Raw genomic sequence first — 22,979 nt, forward strand, 5'->3', positions numbered from 1 at the left:
TGGCACGTCGTTTATGGCGACAACACTTATGACCAGACTTTTCGCTTTTTTTCTGTTGTTTTTCCCATCTTCCTATTATTCAAAATTTAACAGAGTAATCTGCTACAAGTTTAGCGACAACGGAACATAAAATAAGGTTGAAAATAACCACCAGAAGATAAAACAGAGCCCACAACCCAGTGAAATACAAAAGAGCCATATCGTGTCTGGTAAGCACACAACCACAAATATGTAATGGAGTATCAACTTTATAAGGCACAACAATTAAGTTGCTGCAATAAGTACCCGGCAAAACACAAGGGCAGCAAGCTCCGCCACCTTGAACTGTGAGCTTGTCATAATCACACATTTTTCACCCCTAATTGAGTCACTCAAAATCATAATAATAATAAATAAATAAAACACAAACAAGAACAGAGAAGCAGCATTTCATAAACCCACCAAAAATTAAGCATGTTATAATTCTAACCAGGGTGAATCGGTGCTGGAATTACTCATTTGATCAAGCTCCTTGCTCATCACATCCACAAGTTCTAGTAAAATAGAATCGTCATCCACACCTCTAGCAAAGAAGAGAATCCTACTAATGAAGGACAAATTAGAAGTACTACAGACATTTAACTTTAAATTAAAACCATCAACTTAGTACCACTCAAGACACCTTTAGACTTCGATCATGTCATCATGAGTAGCAAACCAGTACCGAAACACGAAATGATTTACTGCTTGATGAATTTCCAGGGATTTGCCACCTAAATTTGGTCCATCCTTTAACAAATATGTATTGATGCACTCCACAAGCTTGCGAGGAATTTTTCCCTCATCCCTAACATGCAAAAAGAACAAAATTATAAAGTTGACGATTATTGCAATAGAATAACTATAAGAAATCTGTGTAAGGTGGAACCAAAATACAAAAATATCGATGCGTTACCTTACATGAGAAAAAATATCTCAGAATATTAATCACAATGAAGAGGCGGATATGAAATTCCCTAAAATTAATTAGGGAAAAGCCAATTATAAGTATTTCCAATAATTCTCGCAAAGATTCGAAGTTCACAACACATGTAGAGAATGAGACTCCCTGCTTGAATAATTCAAAATCAAATAAAAGAAAGTAAATTATCTTTATGTTTATCGACTGGCCCATTTCAGGGGGAAAATAAATTAATAAAACAAGGTAATGACAAACATCAAAAACTATCATCATGTACCCGTCAAACTTTACAAAATAATACAAAGAAAAGGAAAAAAAGTTTCCTTCATTTTTAAATAGATACACAAAAGGAATGGCAATGAGCTCTACATATTGTTCAATGCCTATTAAACAATAGGACTCAATGCCATCCTAAGATAAGAAATATGAATCGGAAATGTTTCAGCAAAACAAACGAACTGTGTGAAACTATACAAGTATGAATTCTACTTATTGCTGGATCCTATTAAACAAAATCATTGAAAATTATGTAAAAAGATGATTTCATATACAAGAAACTCAAACTCGTTACCCTCCAAGAAACTGAACAGACACGCCAGTAAAAGTCTATCTTCTTGATTACTTCTCGAGCTTTGTCCTTGTCGGATGATAGCTTGGAGACGATCTCTTGAATGTCTCTGGAAGTGAGTTTCAAGGCCATTTTTAGCGTATCCAATAGGGTTTCTTTAGAGAGAAAAGGCGGGAGAATCAGGAGATGGATCGGGGAGGAAGAACTCTGTTACGGGGTATTTGATAACTCAACAATGGGAGCGGAGGGGAGCGGGGCCAATTCAGATATGGAAACCGACAAAACGCGTTTTTTTATTTTTCAGCCGTTAACATTGCAATCTCACATTTGGTAACTTTCAGACGCTCCTCTCGGGATATATTTAAAATATAAATTTTAGGTAATAATTTATAAACATAGTTTGCACCGTTTTTAATTTATTTTACTAAAATAATTTTGTACAATGTTTTATATTTGAAATAACTTGATAAACTTATTAATTACATATATAGACACATACAATGTAATATCTCAAAATGCAAAATTTTTATTTTTAAATTTTACATATTTTTAAAAGTGACAATTATATAAATTTATTAAATTAACAAAACAAGAAGAAGAAAAAAACATGTCTCATTTAATTTGAGTAGGCTTGCGTTTGTTTTAAAGTTTTTATTACTATTTTAATTAAAAAAACTCGATCTTCTTTCTTTCATTTTTTAATAATATATTCTTGCAGTTATGACATTCGATTGATTTTCTATTTGACTTGTGTTTATTCTTGAGTTTGAGTTTTGGGGCTTTTTCAAAAAATTAATATTAATTAAAAACTATGTAATAAAATATTGTAAAAATGAGATGGTTGTAAAAATAGTGCATTCCGTAGAAATTTATAGCGGATTCTAAATATTTTTAAAAGAAAAATTAAAGAAAAAGAGCATGTCACGGATTCAGAATCCGTGACAGCCTGTCACAGATTCTAGGGAATCCGTCATTATTCCCCTTTAAATTGCGCGCATTTCCTCCGTTTCATCTGCCCAAAATGATTAATATTTAATTTTGTTGATAATATTATAATTATATATTAAGAAGTAATAATTGGTTTTGTGTAATATTTATGTTAATGTTTGTCATTTATTTCAGATATTAACATCTTCCGTTCGTTTTATTACAAATTCCGTATAACCACGTTTGAGAAGGTAATTTAAGTAATTTATTAATATTTTATTGGTATTATTTATATTATATTTATGTAATTATAATTTTGTTCACTAGCATTATACGAATACGTATAATTTTTTAAATAATATATTTTTAATATTAATCATGATATAAATATAATAATAGTTATATTAAAAAAATAATAAAAATAACATGATTGGCTTCATGGTTACAATGACGAACTTTCGACTTCGATTTTCTTGCATAACATTTTGAATCTCAGTGTAATACAAACAATGATTTGCATAATAGTCTAATTTTATGAATAGTTGTGATAATCAACATAACATGGCTTCATAAATATATGGATAAGGTAGAATGAAAAGCATCAAATGTCCATCCCCGATCTGTCACCATCGTTTAAAATATGACAGTTGAAACGACTCGTGCTACTAAAATACTGCTAGATTTTTTTTTTTTTGCAAGATAATTTTGAAAATGCTCATACACATGCATGCGAATGAAAACAGTACACCATGCGTATTAAAAAATTATTCAATGACCGAATAAAAATAACTGCAGTTAAATAAATATTAAATATCATCAAATTCCTATACTACTGTTTGAGAAGAACTCAAACGCAGCAATCTAAGCCTGTAGTATCATCAACGTATAAAAAGATATAAAATGCATAAAAAAAAAAAAACAGTGTTCATCCATGACCCCATAAACATATAGTGCAGAAATATGCAAGGTCCTCGGATCATCGTGCGCACTCCCAGCTCCGCCTACTCAGTCTTCGGCACCTCCATTCTCAAACTCATCGTGCTCACCTGCATCATTCGCACCTAGTGAGTCTAAGGACTCAACACACCCGAATCGTTATAACAAGTACATATACATAACATGCAACAATGAAAAGTAATGTAATTAAAATACATTTCATGATCTTAAAAATATGAACTTAAACATACAATATCCAAGCATAATGTTCAATAACATATCTCATCATATCAACATATACGTGTTCATTTTCTTTATTTGAATTCAGATAATTAGTTGTGATTTTCGTATCAGCTCTAGTCGATGGATCCATCTACGTATAACCGCGGTACCCGGTGGCGGGGACATCAACGACATTATTACCCATCCACCGAGCCTTGGCCTTACATGTTCGTTTTCGTGTTAGTCACAACCAACTCTCATCCTTCAAAAACATGTCATTGTATTAATCACTTATAAAATCATGCATATACGTAAATTTCTTTAAAATCAAGAATGCAATGTATATTTTGTATTTTCATAAAAATTCATGCTCGTAATAACATATACATTTTTAAACATGCAACTTTAGTGTTTAGGGTGCTGCCATGACTGCTAACTTGACCTGGGTGCAAAATGACCATTTTGCTCCCGGAAAGCCTAATTGACTGTTTTACCCCTGGACCTCAAAATTTCAACCCGAAGCCAACCAAATTTATTAAAACACCTCAAAACACATTTATAACCATTTCCTAGACGTAAGGTCGAGCCCATGCATTAATTTCTATAATTCGTTTTAAAACTTGGACCGAAAACCTGATTTTAACCCGAACTCAATCAAACTTAAACCATAGTTTGAGGACACCTAATCAAACTCTGTATGATCTAATTTAACTGTCGATAACCTCAGTCATATCGACATATCCACACCCAAACGAGTCATAAGCGCTAAAACAACTACCCCATCTACACTGGGCTTGCGACTAGGCACTGACGCTGTGGTGCTGCTTCGCTTGATTAGCGCCTAGGCGCCCGGCATCAGCGCTGCATCGCTCCCATCCCCGAAGATCAGGTGCTGCGGCGCCTAAAGGGCAGAGTCGCGGCGCTAGCCCTACGGATCAAAAATCCAAAACAACATTTAAAGCCAACCTCTACCCCACTTTCAACTAGCCCGGACCAGGATCGAACCAACCCTTCCTTGCCCACCTTAAGACCCTCCTGGATCGGTATAGCCGTGGTCCCTAGCCCCATGCACGTTTCCCTCAACCCTTCGCACAACCTAGCTGTCCCAAGCCCTAAATCGAGGAAACTCGATCGCACCATCACCAAACCGACTCAAGATATGATCCTAACATCTAAACACCATAATTCAGACGTGTTTGAGCCCCCTACCTCCCCATCCAGGCAACCCCTTGAACCAAGAGACAAAAACGTGAGAATCAATTCATATAAATTGGTTTCCTCTACGAACATGCATTCAAAACTCACATAAAACATTAGAACGACAATAAAAGATGGACAATCAATCAAAAACTCTTATTATGGTGTGAAAGACGAGAAAATGGAGGTATCGGGTGTGCCTTTGCGACTAAATGCTCGAAAAACAATGAAAGTGAGGCGAGGGATGGACACCGGAGGGACGGGACAATGTTTCTTAAGAAAATTCTTGAGGAATCCGATCACTCCTGCTGCTGGAACTCATGGAGGATGCTGGGAAAATGGGGAGGGGCGGCCGAGAGAGGTGAGGGTGGGAATAGAGTTTTTGGGGTAGTTTTAATTAAAATATTAAGTGCTAATGGGTCTTTAATTAAATTAATTAGGAGGAATAGGAGTTTAGACCCAAAATATTTTAAAATAGGCCCATTAAGTCCATTAACACACTCGTAAAATATTTCGTTTAAGTAAGTTTTTGAAAATGTAGTCTGAATCCTCAAAAGTCCTCCAACTTGCTAAAATTTTGCGTGCAAGATTAAAATATGACCCGACCAGTAAAAATATCCCACCAAAAAGCATTTTCGAAAATCTCACTTAATTGCACCATATATTAAATAATTAAAAATAATTATTTTAAAAATATTTTTCTTCAATTATCCCCAGTCTCTGTTTCTCGTTCGAGCGCGAAATACTATTAAAAGCCATAATACATGAAGCCTTTGTAAACCATGAAATAAAACACATATACATGCAATAATCATGCATTTAAAGCTTTAAAATAATTAAACACATATTTTAATAAAATCTTAGATTGCATGCAGTCAGGTTACGTAGTTCAAAATTTCTAGACCTTACAACGATATTTCTTCAATTACTTCCATTTGCCATTTTTTCATAAACTTACTATTGCATCATTATGAAATGTGTGAGAAAATGGTATAATATTTATGTTCTTAAAACAATATTTATGTAATACAAGACAAATTTAAAAAATAATATAGTAGTTAAAAATATTTATACAATTATTAATATTATATTTAAATGATCAATCAATCCTGATACCCCACGTAGCCGACCCGATCCAGATCTGACCCGAGCACTTATACCCCATATCAGTTATTTACATGATATAAATAATGGGCGTATTATTGATACAATTAGGGCCTGGACTCGGACCAGAATTTTGCATGAACTCCAAACTGTCATCTACTTGGTCATAAGGCTTATCGAGATGATCAGGGCAGACCAGTCGAGCAACATGATAAATTTTATCGAGTGAAGCCCCAAATATTTATGGTGGTGAGTAGATAGTATTTATTTAAATATCTGATAAGTTGTAACGATAATACTTATGATGCCCTCTAGTTTATGTTAGTTTGTGCAAATCCAAAGCTGACTGTTGGCCGACTCGTGCTGAACCAGTTTGAAGTACCGGGTTCACAAGACCGAACCTGGTGCATATTTTTATATATATCTAAACATTTTAAATAATTTACATAGAAATTTTGAATCCCACCAATACAAAAATTATATGTTAAAAGAGAAAAAATACAAATGTAATGTAAAGAGGAAAAATATATTTCATGACGATTTAGTTTTATGTTAGAAAAAATTGTTCTTTGTATATAAATAACATGCTCGAGTTAAATATAATATAATCTATCCGATATAATATGTGAAGTGTGACAATATACAAATATAAGTGAATGTGCTTAATTCGATCTCAAACCAATTGCAAATAATAAATCCAAACGATTAATGTAACATGAAATTCCACATTATCTATCATATTATCATATGATAATTCAATTTTAATATAATTATAATGGTGTGATTTGTTTGGATTTAACTTGATATCAAATTTACGCTTATATCTTATTAAAAGATGTGTGTCAGTTGTCACTATAATACTAGTGTAACATCTTTTGCTTAAAATAACAGCTTAAATATTTTTTTAAGCTCTTTTTCGGAAATACTCAAACATATGCATGCAATAAAAGCAGTCAATCAGGCATTTTAAAAAGTCTCACAATCACTGAATAAAAATAACTGCAGTTAATTAAATCTTAAAATGAAATCAATCTCGTCTGTCAAAATCATCAACATAAAAAGAGTTGCAAAAACATTTAAAATATTGTTTACACCCATGACTCATGATCATAATATGGGGAAAAATGCAAGGTGCTCGGGTTAACGTGCCCACACCCATCTCCGCCTACTCAGTCTCCACATCATCATGCTCACCTGCATCAATCACAACTAGTGAGTCTAAAGACATAACACACCTGAACCGCAATAACAAGTACATATACATAACATGCAACCGTGAAAAATATTGTATTAAAATACACTTCATTATCTCAAAAGCGAAAGCATAAATATGACATGACAAAGCATAAACGTGTTCATATCGCATCATATCAACATATACGTGTTCAATTTTCTTTATTTGAATTCTGTTAATTAGTTGTGACTTTCGTATCAGCTTTAGTCGATGGATCCATCTACGTATAATCGCGGTATCCGGCGGCGGGGACATAAGCGACATTATTACCATCCACTGAGCCTTGACCTTACATGTTCGTGTTCGTTTAGTCACAACCAACTCACTTCCTTCAAAAACATGTCATTGTATTCATCATTTATAAAAATCATATATATACGTAAATTTTTTTAAAATCAAGCATGCAACGTATTTTTCGTATTTTCATAAAAAGTCATGTTCGTGATAACATATACATTTAAAACATGTCAATTTGTGATCAGGGCGCTGCCATAACCGCTAACTCGATCCGTGTGCAAATGACCATTTTTCCCTTGGAAACCCTAATTGACCATTTTATCCCTGGACCTCAAAATTTTCGACTCGAAGTGAACCAAACTGGTCATTTTGCCCCTGAAAACCCTAATTGGCCATTTACCCCTAAACCTCAAAATTTCGACCCGAATAGAAGCCAACCAAACTCCTTAAAACACCTCAAAACATATTTATAATCATTTCCTAGACGTAACCTCGAGCTCGTCCCGTAACTTTTACGATTCATTTTAAAATTTGGACCAACGTCCCGGTTTTAATCCGAATCAACCCGAACTTAACCAAACTTTCCCAAATTTAAACCATGACTTGAACCCACATGACAAGCCCTTAAACCACTTATTTCAGACCCACGAAAGCCCTCGACCAGCTACTGGAATTTTCTGCACGCAATAACAATCAAACCCTAGTGCACCTAGCTCCGGATTTTTCGACCCTAGACCAAACTCGCTTGGACCAGCCCCTAGCCAACTATTCTAAGACCAAGACCGAACCAAGAGCCCCCCTCCTGGACTGACCAAACTCATGCCTACAGTCTCTGCATGATGGACCGCTCGAACACCTCCAAACCATAATCTAGCTTGCTACATAACACACGATCCCACACAAGCCATGCGTCCAGCGGCTCACGGACCATTCCAAGCCCTGACACGAACCCACAAGGGTCTGAACCACGGCCCAACTGAGCCCATGCACGTTGCCCTCGCCTACTTCGCACAACCTAACCGCCCCAAGCCTTAGAACGACGAGATGCAATCGGCCACCTGCAGGACGGGTTCTAGCTCGACATTTCCCATCTGAATTCATGGTATACCTACTGTAGATCGCCCCTATCTCTCAAGCCATGGCAGTCCATTACAAATCAAGATCAAGGCGTGAGAAATATGCAAGAATGTCCAATGTTTTCGCATAAAAGATAAGCAAAACCGATGCATAACACCATATCCTTAATATATCATGCAAATACAATTCAACATACATAATATAGTGATCGATGAGACAATAAGGGAATCAGGCGTGCCTTTGCATCTAAACGCTCGAAGATTCACACAAACAACACGAGGGACGAACACCGGAGAGACGAGATCACAACTCTTAACGATTTTTCCTTGAAGGTGGCGTGTCAAAGCTGTTGCAGCTCGAGTGGGGAGCTGCTGGACGAGGTGAGGGGCGGCCGAATGTAATGGGGTGAGGAGATTAGGGTTTTGGGGTAGGGTTTGATATAAAAAAGTTGTATGATGAGACCTCAATAAAATAATTAAGAGGTGAAAGAGTTTGGGCCCAATAACACTTAAAGTAGGCCCAATAAGCACAAAAACGCCATCGTAAAATATTTCGTTTAGGTACCTTTTTGAAAATATTGTCCGAACCCTCAACAAGTCATCTTTTTTGCTAAAAATTGAATACCGGTTTAAAATACGACTCGTCGTGTAAAAATAACTTAACAAGGCCCATTTTCGAAAATCACCCTTGTTAACATCATATATTAAATAATTAAAAATAATTATTTAATAAAAACATTTTTCCTTAATTGTCCCCGGTCTCCGTTTCTTGTTCGAGTGTAAAATACTGCTAAGAGTCTTATGTCATGTAATCTTAATGAACCAAGAATTAAACATATATATTGGGCCTCGTTCAAGTGTGAAATAACGTTGTTTCGTACTTGTTATGAATTCCTACCCTACCCCACTGCTACATTTCCATCACATTAAGGGGGAATTGGGCCAATGACCATATGGTCAAATAAGATTTTAAAAAATGATCTTTTTCATCAAGGGCATTGTCCCAAAGTTGGGGTCACAGGTATTCATCAGAAGGTGGCAATTTATTTTTAAATTCAAATTTTACCAGGGTCATGAACCCAAATGCCCCCATTTAGCAAGCAGACAAATCTTTATTTTCCTTTATGTTTCAGCCAGCTGAAACACAATATCTTTAGAATGTAATGCTTCTATTTTTATCACATTAATCGAATCATAAATCAATATGCAAAGAACACATTGTTGGTTGTCTAGCACCTCTACCTTCGAGCATTCCTGCTTTTGAGGAACAACAGAAGACTGACTTTCCGTTACATGACACAGTCGAAGCTTATTTAGAGCAGTCAAGAATATCTTAATTGATTTGATCGAGGCATTGGACTCGATAAATATATTTTCCTGCACCTGTATAAAATGAGATAATAACTTACAAATCAACAAAGATCAAAATTTGTTTTTTGGTTAGATGCAATTATTCCTCTCATAGATCTTAATAAAACTATGAATAACCTTTAAACTGAACAAATTTTATCTTCTTATGCAAATTACTGAACAAAAATTTGTCATGATATGCCGATATAATTTCCAATTACAAGAATAAGCAAGCAATCTCAATTCAAATTTCAAAACAAACAACAATGCACAACTAGCAAAGCAAGCAACTAGGTCAATGCATATCAGTCAGTGATTTTTGACGTGTGATCTTTTGATTGAGTATGACGGAATTTAGTAGGTTGAAAAGTGTTGATTGTGTCAATTTTGTGGTGAATCATTGAATATTCCTCGATTATATTTTTATTCTCTGATTTGTTCGAGGACGAACAAAGGCTTAAGTGTGGAAGGATTGATAAGGCCAAATCTTACAAAGATTTTAGGGATTTGATTTGATAATATTTGTCCTTATCTAGACTTTTTATCCCTAATCATATGCTTGATTGAATTAATAGTTGTAGATTTAAATGAAAGAGGAAAAATGATTAAATTTGAAAATAAAATAAATCTACAAGACTTCAAAGAAAGAAAATACCAAAGGAAAAGAAATAAAATATTCTTATATTTTATTATCTTGATATTATTGAAGTTTTGATAAAGATTGAGTCTCATATTTGAAAATAAAATCTACAATCTTATTTACAAGGGTTAAGTTTGAGATGGGCTTAAAAAGAAATTGGAGGATTAGGCCCATGAAGAATTATAAAAAGCAGAGTACGTGAGCAGAAGAGGGGAGGCGCAAAACAAAAGAAAAAAAAACCAGCGCGGAAGGGAGAGAAGAGAGGAGAGAAGAGAGAAGCGTATAGAGGGAAGTGACGGAAGAAGGCATCGCAGAAGGAGAGGGAAGGAAAAGAACAGAACGTACAGGAAGAAAGAAGCGCAGAAGACCGCGGAAGAAAGGAACAGAAGCTACTGTGACAAAAGCTGGAGGAATTCCTCACACACGCCTAAATCACAGAGAATTCCTCTTATTTATTTCTTTCTTTTGTTTGCTTCTATGAACTTAAATATGACTTTTCACTTCTATTTTGAATTAATGGAATAATTTTCTTTAGGCTAAGACCACAATATGACCAAACAATACTTTATTTGATACTTGTTTTATTTTCATTATATTATTTTTCTTGATTTTAATTATTGATTGATGTTAGTTTAATATTTCTTGTTATTAGCCTGATCAACTATTTACATGTATGTTGATTAATCACGAATCGGAAGATGATTGATTAAATATAGCAACAAAGACGTCATCAACACATGGTTAAACTGACTAGAAATAGTATTCGGTTTCAGTGTGCGGTTTTAGGTGAAAACTGAAATTCCACGAAGATTTAATGCATTTAAATCTAATTAAATTCAATTAGAAATAATTGGACTGTTAGACTTAAATAGGTTTATTAACTCGAGGAATCGTTTAATAAATAAATTTGGGGATTTCACCGCGATTGTCAAGAATTAAATAATTAATTGAATTTAAACACGTGTCAACACAGTAGAATTTGGTACCGTTGTGTGTCTTAGTTATTTATTTGAATTTGAATCCCTCCTTTGATATCTGAATCCGTCGTTTTAATTAATATTATTTTATTTAATATTTTGGATTAATAATCCACATATCATCTTTTTATTTATTTTATCTAGCTTAAGTTAAGTGATAAATATTCTAGTAATTAAATATTAGTCTTTGTGGGATCGATACTTGGATTCATCATCCATTTACTATAACTTGACCTAGTCCGCTAAAATCGTCGGTCAAGTTTTTGGCGCCGTTGCCGGGGATTAATTTATTTAATATTAGAATAAATTACTTATTTGAGACTAGACATTTTTTCGAATTTTTTTCTATTTTATTTGATTTATTTTTATTTTATTGCGAGGTACTTCAAGATGGATCATCGGGGAGTGTTCACGAATTTTGCCCAACAATACTCGGAACCATTCTATGCTGCTTGGGGGAGATTCAATGATCTAGCAAACAACTTTCGGTTTCATGATTTGTCAAACTACACTCTTATTCAATTTTTCTATTTTGGTTTGGATGAGGCAACAAGAAGTTGGGTAAATTATGGGGCTTTGGCAACTGGTAGTCACTTATTTAATAGAGAATACAACAGTGCGATGCACTTGTTAAATGATATGGCAGATTTCGACTACCACTGGCATTGTGATCCTTCACTGCAGGGTTGGAGTCACCAATATCCTCCACAATTTTGCCCCGATTTTGTAAACCAACCATTTGAGCAACAAGAAGAGTGTAGTGCACATTTAGATGAAATCATAGCCCAGTGGAAGAAGATGGTCAACTCTTTGTGTTTCATCGATGAACAGATTGAGCTTCTAATGAAACCAGTGTCCGAAATCAACCAAGAGGACGAAGCGATTTTTGTCGATCAATTAATGACCAATCAGGTATGGGTGAATGATGACAACTCAAACAATAAAGGTTTGGAGAGTGATTCAAATCATGTAGAAATTTCATCTGAATCTGATCTTCCACAAGTATTTGAGCTGAAGGAAGAAGAATTCTTCGAGGAATCCATACGCAAAGATGAGGCAGAAGTGAAGTTGGAGGAATTCCTATGCGAAGATGAGACAGAAGTGAAGTTGGAGGATGTAGAAGAACACAAGTCGAAGGATTTGAACTCATATATGGTCTTAACATATATTCCACCAGCAGATTCTTTATTTCCATCAACGCAAACTCAAGAATATTACATCCTCTACGAGCTTTATCATGGATTAGATTGTTCTTCCCCTGATAATCAGTCTTTGTCGAGTGTTGTTGGAGCGACGAGCTTACAATGTCAATATCATGCCAAGCTTGAGGGCACATATAATCAAGACCCATATGTAATATTGTATGATATTTACTATGGGCGGAAGCCGCTATTTGATGGATGCTTCTCCGTAGTCAAGCTATATACAATGAATTTAGCGCTTGCTGGGAGGCAACCCAGTGATTTATTTTATTTCATGTCGTTTCATTTTTATTTTTATTTTTTTTTCATTTTGTTAGTTTAATCCTCTGTGATTTTGGTGTGTGTAGGGAATATTGGAATGAAGTAAGATGACTTAGACTCTGGAAAAGCTAAACTGTTGAAATAAAAGATTTCCAGCACTGAGGAATTCTACCATCCCCATGTAGCACTCCATGGAATTTAAAGCAACACTGCCAGGGAAGTGTTCTCTTACTATTCTGCATCTAACTTTTGTATTCCTTTTGAATGGCATGACACTGAGGACAGTGCAAATATAAAGTGTGGGGAGGAATTTGTGTTTGGTTTAACGTCACAACACTTAGCATGTGCTTTATTGTTTAATCCTCGAGCATGAAATTTTTTTTCTGATTATTCTTTGAGAAACTGCACTTGTGATTACATGACATACTAATTGACTTCCTAGATTTTTGATCACTCGAGAGATTGAATCATACCTAGAATTGATTGAGATGAGCTGTAGTTGTAGCCGAAGGATTTGAGCACAAACTGGTTTTGTATCATATTTTGAGACATAATCTATGCACTTTAGGTCATACTTATATGAATTAATTGTGAATTGGCAAAAGGTGTGCTCATAAAAAAATCAAAAAAAAAAAAGAAAGAAAAGAAAGAAACAATCTAGAACTTGTCTGATTATCATTCGAGGCGAAAATACGGAGGATAATGACTTAGGGATGATTTAGGCGATCTTTGGACCGTTTGAGCCTTTCGAGCCTACCCAATGCATCATTTATATCCCTAGTATTCTCTTTTGAGTCTAATAAATCGAATGGAGTGTGTCAAAGACAGACAATTAGCCCCCATTCGTATTCCTTCGAAATCCCACATCAACTACCCAATTTTAGCTCATACACTATTCTTCTACCTAATTTTGAGAGAAATAAACTCCTTTAGCGCTTTAAATTTTCAATAACTCCCATGTGTTGATAATAAAAATTGGAGGAGTTTAAAAAAAAATCATGAAGAATGAGAAGGGGATTGATGAAAAAATATATGTACATAATAAAAAAGAGAGGAAGGAGGAATATTGATGTGGTGATTGAAAAACCTAAAAGAGAATGTTGTTAAGGATTGAAAAAAAAAAAGACCGAAAGAAAAGAGAAAAATAGTGGGGAAAGATGAATGAAAGTTGAAGGAAGATGGAAAAAAAATTGATGGAGGATGATGAAACTCAATAAGGAGGAAGATAAGAGATGAAGGAATGCGCTGAAGGAATAATTGTTTATTTTCTCTCATTTTGAATATCCCTACCTTTATTGTAGCCGTGAGCCGTGGCCTAACGTTATAAGCTTAAAAAGACCTATTGACCGGGTCATATTCCTCCAACATTTAGTGGAAAAAGGTATGAAAGATAAGCTTATGGAGAGTTTCTTAAAAAATATCAAAAAATATGAGCATTCCTTGAACTAAAACACCTTTGAGTAATATGAGTTTTGACTTCCACACTACACACGTCTCATTATCTTGATCTTTTCTAGTGAATGCTTGAGTTTTAAAGTTGCAATGAAAGTGAATTTTATGATTTTTGACGTGTGATCTTTTGATTGAGTATGACGGAATTTAGTAGGTTGAAAAGTGTTGATTGTGTCAATTTTGTGGTGAATCATTGAATATTCCTCGATTATATTTTTATTCTCTGATTTGTTCGAGGACGAACAAAGGCTTAAGTGTGGGGGGATTGATAAGGCCAAATCTTACAAAGATTTTAGGGATTTGATTTGATAATATTTGTCCTTATCTAGACTTTTTATCCCTAATCATATGCTTAATTGAATTAATAATTGTAGATTTAAATGAAAGAGGAAAAATGATTAAATTTGGAAATAAAATAAATCTACAAGACTTCAAAGAAAGAAAATACCAAAGGAAAAGAAATAAAATATTCTTATATTTTATTATCTTGATATTATTGAAGTTTTGATAAAGATTGAGTCTCATATTTGAAAATAAAATCTACAATCTTATTTACAAGGGTTAAGTTTGAGATGGGCTTAAAAAGAAATTGGAGGATTAGGCCCATGAAGAATTATAAAAAGCAGAGTACGTGAGCAGAAGAGGGGAGGCGCAAAACAAAAGAAAAAAAACCAGCGCGGAAGGGAGAGAAGAGAGAAGCGTATAGAGGGAAGAGACGGAAGAAGGCATCGCAGAAGGAGAGGGAAGGAAAAGAACAAAACGTACAGGAAGAAAGAAGCGCAGAATACCGCGGAAGAAAGGAACAGAAGCTACTGTGACAAAAGCTGGAGGAATTCCTCACACACGCCTAAATCACAGAGAATTCCTCTTATTTATTTCTTTCTTTTGTTTTCTTCTATGAACTTTAAATATGACTTTTCACTTCTATTTTGAATTCATGGAATAATTTTCTTTAGGCTAAGGCCACAATAGGACCAAACAATATTTTATTTGATATTTGTTTTATTTTCATTATATTATTTTTCTTGATTTTAATTATTGATTGATGTTAGTTTAATATTTCTTGTTAATAGCCTGATCAACTATTTACATGTATGTTGATTAATCACGAATCGGAAGATGATTGATTAAATATAGCAACAAAGACGTCATCAACACATGGTTAAACTGACTAGAAATAGTATTCGGTTTCAGTGTGCGGTTTTAGGTGAAAACTGAAATTCCACGAAGATTTAATGCATTTAAATCTAATTAAATTCAATTAGAAATAATTAGACTGTTAGACTTAAATAGGTTTATTAACTCGAGGAATCGTTTAATAAATAAATTTGGAGATTTCACCGCGATTGTCAAGAATTAAATAATTAATTGAATTTAAACACGTGTCAACATAGTAGAATTTGGTACCGTTGTGTGTCTTAGTTATTTATTTGAATTTGAATCCCTCCTTTGATATCTGAATCCGTCGTTTTAATTGATATAATTTTATTTAATATTTTGGATTAATAATCCACATATCATCTTTTTATTTATTTTGTCTAGCTTAAATTAAGTGATAAATATTCTAGTAATTAAATATTAGTCTCTGTGGGATCGATACTTGGACTCATCATCCATTTACTATAACTTGACCTAGTCCGCTTGCTAGATTTATTCCCAACCGAAATCTCACAGACGAAATATGAGCTAACGATCTTTCTCGGTAACAACTTACCTGTCAACTTTCTTTGTAGATTAGAAATAACTATCCGCACAAGCTCCAAATTAACACCTTTTGAGTGGACCTAGAATGATTATATAAATTGGAAAACATAATTAAATCTATTTATCACAAAAAATGCAAAAACAGCGAAATTGTTAAGTTTAGACGTATTGCGGTGGCAGCACGTGTCTACAACATTTGGAATGCACGCAATCGAGCTATTTTTTAAGAAGAAATGCCGTGTCCCAAGGATATCATTAGGAAAATCAAGATCCTTGTAGGTATGCCCCATGTAGTTGGTGATTGTATCGTTGGTTCTATTGGTTCAATATTTGCCATCTCCTCGGGATGCACAATGTATATGTACAAAACAATTTTTTTAACTTATTTTAATGGATGTTATTCAAGCATGACATAATGGTACATATTTAAAGCAACAAGATGAAATATCTCAAAGCCAAACCCAATGACAATTGCTTTTGCACTTCATAAGTTTGTGATTGATATAATTAATAAAAACAATATATTATATGAAAGAAATTCTTTCATTTAATAATACCGACAAAATATACAAAAAACTTCATTTGCTCAAAAGACATAATGCAATCATTTAGTCGTGACCACCAGAATGATGCCAAACTTTTTGTAGTATAAATAAATCGACCTTTCCAAGACAATGAGACATTATTCCTAATCGATCAGCAAAAGACAAAGTCATAGGAAAAAGAGCACATAAATCATAAATATAAAGCATAAAATATAATGGAAAATCTGAAATACATTCTAACCACAATAAGAGACCTCTCATAGGAATCCAGTTGCATCAAAGCCCGTTGACCATTTTCAGTTGAAAGAAACCCTGAGCAAATAACACTAAAATTCAAGTTCTGGACAAGTCCTTTAACAACTAGAAATCAAACAAACACAAAGCCTCAATGAACACAATCATATTGAGTTCATGAAAAAAGATTTATTTTTTAATAAGACACGATATTTTATTAAATACAGAGGCTTTTAATTAAAATAAGCTAACTAGTGATCCACTCACGACAAAAAACTAACAAGACTCTGATCATCTAAACAATACACAAAAGTCCAATCTCTCAATAAATCTCTTAACTGGTCTCTTCAATGTTGTCAAAAAGTCTTATATTCCCCTCAAAGCACACAGACCAACATATGTCATGTACCACACCACTCTCCAAATAATTTTGCCCTCTTGCCAAGAAGATGTCCAAGATCCGTAGTAAATAAATCTTGTGTTGATCTCGGCACCACCCAAACCAATCTCAATTCTTCCAAAGCTCTAGCCCACTAACCACTTGATGAGGAGTTTATGAAGAAAGATAAGTTCTGGAGGATAAACTCTTGATACATTCTAGAGAATAACTCTTGTTTAATTGTATTCATCCGATTGTGGATCGATCAATTCTCGTATGCTTCGATCATGTTAGGACCTTGATCAGTTTCGATAAACATTATTAAAAAACACATTATGACCTCGATCAATTCTCAGGAGAGAATCTGTAGACTATTCATTAATATCTCCAGCCAAATTAATTTACAGATTCCTTGTCTAAGTGCTGTAAAAAATGCTTATGAACTGCTATGTGCCCCCAAGGCTTTTTCTTCTTTCTCCAAAAGTACGACTTATCATCTTCAAAGAACCCAAGGACTCTCCTCTGTCACACCAGTCATTACTCTGAACCCAAATCAAATCAACTGTTAGAAACCTGTCAAGTGATCCCTCATCTCCTTCAATTATTCAGACCGAGCCTAATGATTCATCGACAAGCTACCAAATCATGTACAAAACATCCTTTATTCAAATTTGTTTCTTATGAAAAGATTTCTTTTTTTATTGTTTTCACTTCAAAAGTGTCCAATGCAGAAAATCTAAAAAACGTATGTGAAGCTCTTAAAATTCCAAAGTTGAAAGATGCATTGCTTGAGGAGACAACACTTGGATTGCAGTGACACTACCAAGTGAAAACAACCTTTAATTGTAAATGGATTTTCACGATAACACACGACTATGGCCGTTCATTGGAGAGATATCAGGAGTGACTTGTAGTCAAAGGTTTCACACAAACTCATGGTGTAGATCACTTTGAAACCTTTGCACCAATTGTAAAACTTACCACGGTGTTGGTCCTTTTGCTAATGGCAGCTAACTTGAATGGCCTCTTCAACAACTTCATGTAAAGAATGTATCTCTTAATGGCGATCAAGAAGAAAAAGTAAACTAAAGCGTTCAAACTAGAAAAAACTCTATATAGGCTTATATAGTATCCGAGAGCTTCGTCTGAAAAATTGACTCGGTCTGTAGAGTAGCACGGATATCAGCAAGGACAGACTTATTGTACATAATGGCAAAATTCAAATGTTAATTATATAAGTCGATGACATTATTTTTACATGAGATGTAGATGTAAAACTAAAAAGAACTTCGCAAATGTATTTAAAATTAAGGAATTGGGGGCATTGAGACTTTATGGGAATGAAAATTGCAAAACAAGAAATTGTTGTTTCTCAGTGTAAATACATATTAGATCTATTGAAGAGTTCTGGGATGGTGGTCACGGAGCGAAGCTTTTGAGGACATTGGCGAGTGTCCTTACCCAGTTTTGCTAGCAAATTGGACTAGATCTATCACTGACAGAAGATCTACCTCGGGATATAACACCTTTGTTTGGGTAAGTCAATGACATGGTGGAATTAGGAGAGTGATGTCATTAGATGTAGTGCAAAGGCTGAATTCAATGTTATGGTCCAAAGAGTCTTTGAAGTTCTTTGGTTAAAGAGAGTCCTCGAAAAGTTCCAAAGAATAATAGAAAGCATTTGAGATTATACTATGCCAACAAAGCAGCAATAAGTATTGTCCAAAAACCAATTCAACATGATAAGACAAAGCACAAAGATGGTCACTTTATAAAGGAGAAAAATGAAGTTGGAACTATATGTTGTCATTCATGTAATGAAGGAAAAAAAACCAAAAACACTCACTGTGACTAAGAAGTTGTGTCAGTTATACTCTTCACTAAATTGTTTAAGCCAAAGAAATATTACATTTACAGAACAAAATAAAAAGAGAAATAAGATGTTGTGTTTATACCATATTTCACCATATTGTTTCACAAGTAGAAATATTATGAAACAAAAATATGTGAACTGGGAGAGTAAAGGACATACCTGCAAAGAAGTAATCTTGGAGGGACATAGTGAGGTCTCTTTACAAACTGTAAAGATTAAAAACACTCTTATAACAAAGTAAGATATGAATGAAGAACACAAACGGCTTGAACATTATGGTCCAGTGGCAATAAACATGAGGCAGGGAGCACTTGCTTACATTCAGTAAGTGAACCCTCGGTGAGTAGGTTTGACGTATTTTCTGGTGGAAGTCTCGTATTTCATAAATATATTGAATTCAGGGAATGCCACTAGTTCCTGATTGAAGATATTGACCAACAATAATGAGCAATTGCAATTAAAAGCTGTGAAAGTGATTGTGGTAAAGAAATAGTTTACACCATTAAAATTTTGCGTGTATATTCTGAAATCTATCATTGCAATCAAGGATACATGGATCATACTTTTATGTATTCAACCATAGATGAATCAGCACCAATGGTAAGTTGTTGGAGAAGTAATACAGCTCGGGATGATGTAGTTACGGATAGCTTCTTATTAGATCCACAAGGGATGTAACATGCGACCGACTCTGACACTAAAAACTATAAAGTGAAACAACTAAGTCACCATAAATCATAAAACATTATCAGCATAAATATAAAACATTAAATGAACAAAAGAGATTAAAATATGTTGTTGCCTGAAGTTGTTCACCAAGCACTCTGATAGTCTCCCCTGATGGGTAATCTCTTGATATATTGAGCAGCGTAGAAATTATACAACAACATTGATCAAGTAAACAGTCGCAACCAATGAATTGACCAATCAAATTGAGAAGGTAACTGTTCAGAAAATTAACACCAACCATTGCAAGATCACATGATATAAGAAGCCCCATGAGAGTTCAACTAGTATCCAAATTAAAGTCAATTGTACCCTCTGACTCTATTCTAAAGAAACTCCTCCAAGTATTTTAAAAAACTCTTTTACAAGTGAAGAATATCATACTTAAGACCACATAACACACTGAAAATTGCAATCAACAGAGCTAAGTTATAAACGACCATTAAGACTCCATTAATCTTAAAATTGTATTCAGAAAAATATGATAAAATGTTCTTTGTATCGACAAACATATCATGGTATAATACGACTCAACATTAACAAAAAATTTCGATAAAAATGCAACATATTTATATGCCTCCCAAACAGCAAAATAATGGAGTAGAGTAATTCCTAATATTTATATCACAGCAATACTCACTTAAAAGTACTAGGAATTACAGCTCTATGCCCAAGCAAATTGACGAGCACCTCAGTGCCGGCCAAATGGTTGCAGCAAATTGACGAGCACCTCAGTGCCGGCCAAATGGTTGCATTTATGCCAATGATGAGCCGCAGCAGCGATCTTGTAATGTAGATCAACTATAAACTACAAAATAAGGTGTCATTTATTTTAAAAATATGCACTCAACAATAAATACACAAGACAAAATTACTGGAAAGGATAATATAATAACGAAAAAACAGCTTGAAATATAAGTTTTGAAGAATCACCATAAATACTTTGTCCAGTCTGAAGATGTTAATCTTGTCAACAAGTTCGAAACTTTTAGAGTGCTCCTCACTGCAAGAATAAAGCAATCAATAATAGAACACTCAAACTTTTAGAAGAAACATGGAAAAAAATATAGACAACTAACAGAAGGTTGAACCTATCCAAGAAGCCATCCACAATAGTTTGAATTGTACATGCAATTGTATCTTTAGAAAAGAACGGAAGTGGACAGTCAGAGGAGCTGGAAGCTAGAGATAATGTATGGTTCACAATAGAAACCTGCATACAAAGTGAAGAACATAACAAATCAGTAAGCGTAAATAGCTCGCACAATGTTTTGCATTATCATATTTTCATTTTAAATAGAATTTGATGTATTAGAGTCAGAAAATTAGCCGTCCAATATTTTGTATCGATAAATTTTCTTTTTAGATAGGCTTTGATGTCTGACAATCAAAATATTAATTGCATGAGTGATTCCTATTGATTGTATAGTTTACTATTAAAGAATAGGTTATGTATATTGTGTATAGGTTTCCCTAGTATATATGGAGATCATTCAACCATTTATCAATTTGTATTGGTATAGAGAGTAGAAACCGCAATTGTTCTTTCTTTTCGGCTGAATTAGAGCCATGTCTTTCTTAATCTTTCATCTAGTTCTTACATCATGTCTGGAAAAGCAAATGTGGACACTCTTGATGGCAAAAAGCAATTCATAGCAACTGTTCATGAAATTTTGTTTCCAACAAATTTGATCGAGTTGGATAATGCTAATTATCCTATTTGGTCTCAACTTATAGAGATGCATATTGCAGGCAGAAGAAATTGGGATGCATCACAATGACGAAGGTTGCATCGCATAGAACGGCCCAAGCTATGAGGAATGGGAGGCTAAAGATGCTAAGGTCAAGTCTTTGCTCATCAATTCCATGATAGAAGGCTGATGGCCTATTTGCGTTGTGTGGCGGCTAAAGAAGTTTTGAATAGAATCAAGAACTATCTGGATGTGTCAAATTCTTCTCGAGCCTAAAAGCCAATGAAGCAAACATTCCAACCACAGCAAAGAGATCGCCCTCTTGTGGTGTAATGTAGTGAGTTGGACTCAAAATTCTTGCAACTTGATTACTGTAGGCTAAATGATATGAAATGTCCATAGGATATTGAGAAACTAAGGAAATGTATCGCTAAGTATCGGATCAATATATTTTTTTTTGTCTTGATCACAATCTACATCGATTTAGTGATCAGGGCTTTGGCTTCCTCTCCTTGCCAAATCTAGAGGAAGCTTATTCGCAGCCCAATCGAGAAGCACAAAGGTGTTAATATTAGATTAAATGATCATTCTAAATCCTCTGCAATGGCTATCAATAAAAATAATACAGGGCCAACACTCGTCATTGCACCAACTACAATAGCCCTAAATACTCAATCGATATTTTCTGGGAGAAAGATGGCTATCCATATCAATACAAACCGAAACGAGCTGAAAAGGAAACAAGAAATAAACTCATATTTCTCTTAATGATTTATGTCTCAGGTTTCTTGTTATCTCCTCAAGAAGGTAATTTCGGTCTCCCGGTTTTATTCAGGGAGACTAATCTTATAGCTAGCAGACCCACCATACTTAACACTCTATTGTTCCCAACTCTTCATAGGGCTCGGCTCCTATGTCCAGATGCATTTCCACTCACTCTGCTTGAAGACAATCCTACAAAGATTGAGATTGATACTAACAATGGAGTGGGTGTCTGATAAGTCGAGGAAGTCTGGCTTTGCTTGAGAATTCCTTCTGCACTCTGAACATCTTTCATACAGTTTTGCAAGGGCTTTCAGAAGCCTCTCAGAAGATTGAACAATTTCAAAATAAAATCCAGAACTTGCAATATTTTTCTCTTGGCAATTGCTAAGAAAAGGCGAGCTAGTGAAACTTTTAAAAGAAGTCGCAGTCGAGTCAATGTTAATAATTATGGAGTTCCACTCCAAACATCCAGACAAACCATCATTGTAATATTTCTCCACAATTGAAATGGCATGATTTAGATATCCTAACAACGATTCACCCAGTTTAGAAAAGAAACGAGGAATTTCTTTGATCCTGAGAGTGAAAGAAAAAATGTGAAACACTGTGAGAATACAACAGAATATTGAAAACATATATATAAAAAATTATAGTCGTTTGAGAAAAATGAAGGAAATAATAAAATATGCAAACTAGTGCTAAAGAGAATCAACGTGTCAATAAATTTATCACAAAAACA

The 22,979-nt window shown here is 34.4% G+C and overlaps 2 protein-coding genes and 1 long non-coding RNA gene across 3 annotated transcripts in view; 1 reads left to right on the forward strand and 2 right to left on the reverse strand.

Annotated features, from left to right (window-relative positions):
* The window catches only part of LOC142547730 (serine/threonine-protein kinase ATM-like), a 75,489-nt gene that overhangs the window by 25,983 nt on the left and 26,527 nt on the right, over nucleotides 1–22,979 (reverse strand). The window contains exon 14 of the mRNA XM_075656147.1: nucleotides 22,542–22,816. Coding sequence (XP_075512262.1) covers nucleotides 22,542–22,816 — 275 coding nt within the window. The remainder of the gene's footprint in view (nucleotides 1–22,541; nucleotides 22,817–22,979) is intronic.
* The window catches only part of LOC142547739 (uncharacterized), a 48,115-nt gene continuing 26,677 nt past the window's right edge, over nucleotides 1,542–22,979 (forward strand). Inside the window, exon 1 of the long non-coding RNA XR_012820725.1 lies at nucleotides 1,542–1,623. This is a non-coding gene — a long non-coding RNA (uncharacterized LOC142547739). The remainder of the gene's footprint in view (nucleotides 1,624–22,979) is intronic.
* LOC142547735 (serine/threonine-protein kinase ATM-like) lies at nucleotides 9,182–20,418 on the reverse strand. The gene is made up of 4 exons (XM_075656164.1): nucleotides 19,861–20,418; nucleotides 19,622–19,762; nucleotides 19,218–19,264; nucleotides 9,182–9,824 (listed from the first exon to the last, which is right to left on the reverse strand). The coding sequence occupies exons 1-4, from the start codon at nucleotides 20,056–20,058 to the stop codon at nucleotides 9,764–9,766; spliced, it is 447 nt and encodes a 148-aa protein (XP_075512279.1). The 5' UTR covers nucleotides 20,059–20,418; the 3' UTR covers nucleotides 9,182–9,763.

This window comes from Primulina tabacum, chromosome 5 (assembly GCF_025594145.1).
Source record: "Primulina tabacum isolate GXHZ01 chromosome 5, ASM2559414v2, whole genome shotgun sequence".
Classification (NCBI taxonomy): domain Eukaryota; kingdom Viridiplantae; phylum Streptophyta; class Magnoliopsida; order Lamiales; family Gesneriaceae; genus Primulina; species Primulina tabacum.

Coding starts and splice junctions, on each gene's coding strand:
- LOC142547735 (XM_075656164.1), bottom strand. CDS start 20,058: ATGGGGCTTCTTATATCATGTGATCTTGCAATGGTTGGTGTTAATTTT. Junction 19,763..19,860: donor TGCTTGGTGAACAACTTCAG/GCAACAACATAT, acceptor TTCACTTTATAG/TTTTTAGTGTCAGAGTCGGT. Junction 9,825..19,217: donor CCAAGATTACTTCTTTGCAG/GTATGTCCTTTA, acceptor CATTTTATACAG/GTGCAGGAAAATATATTTAT.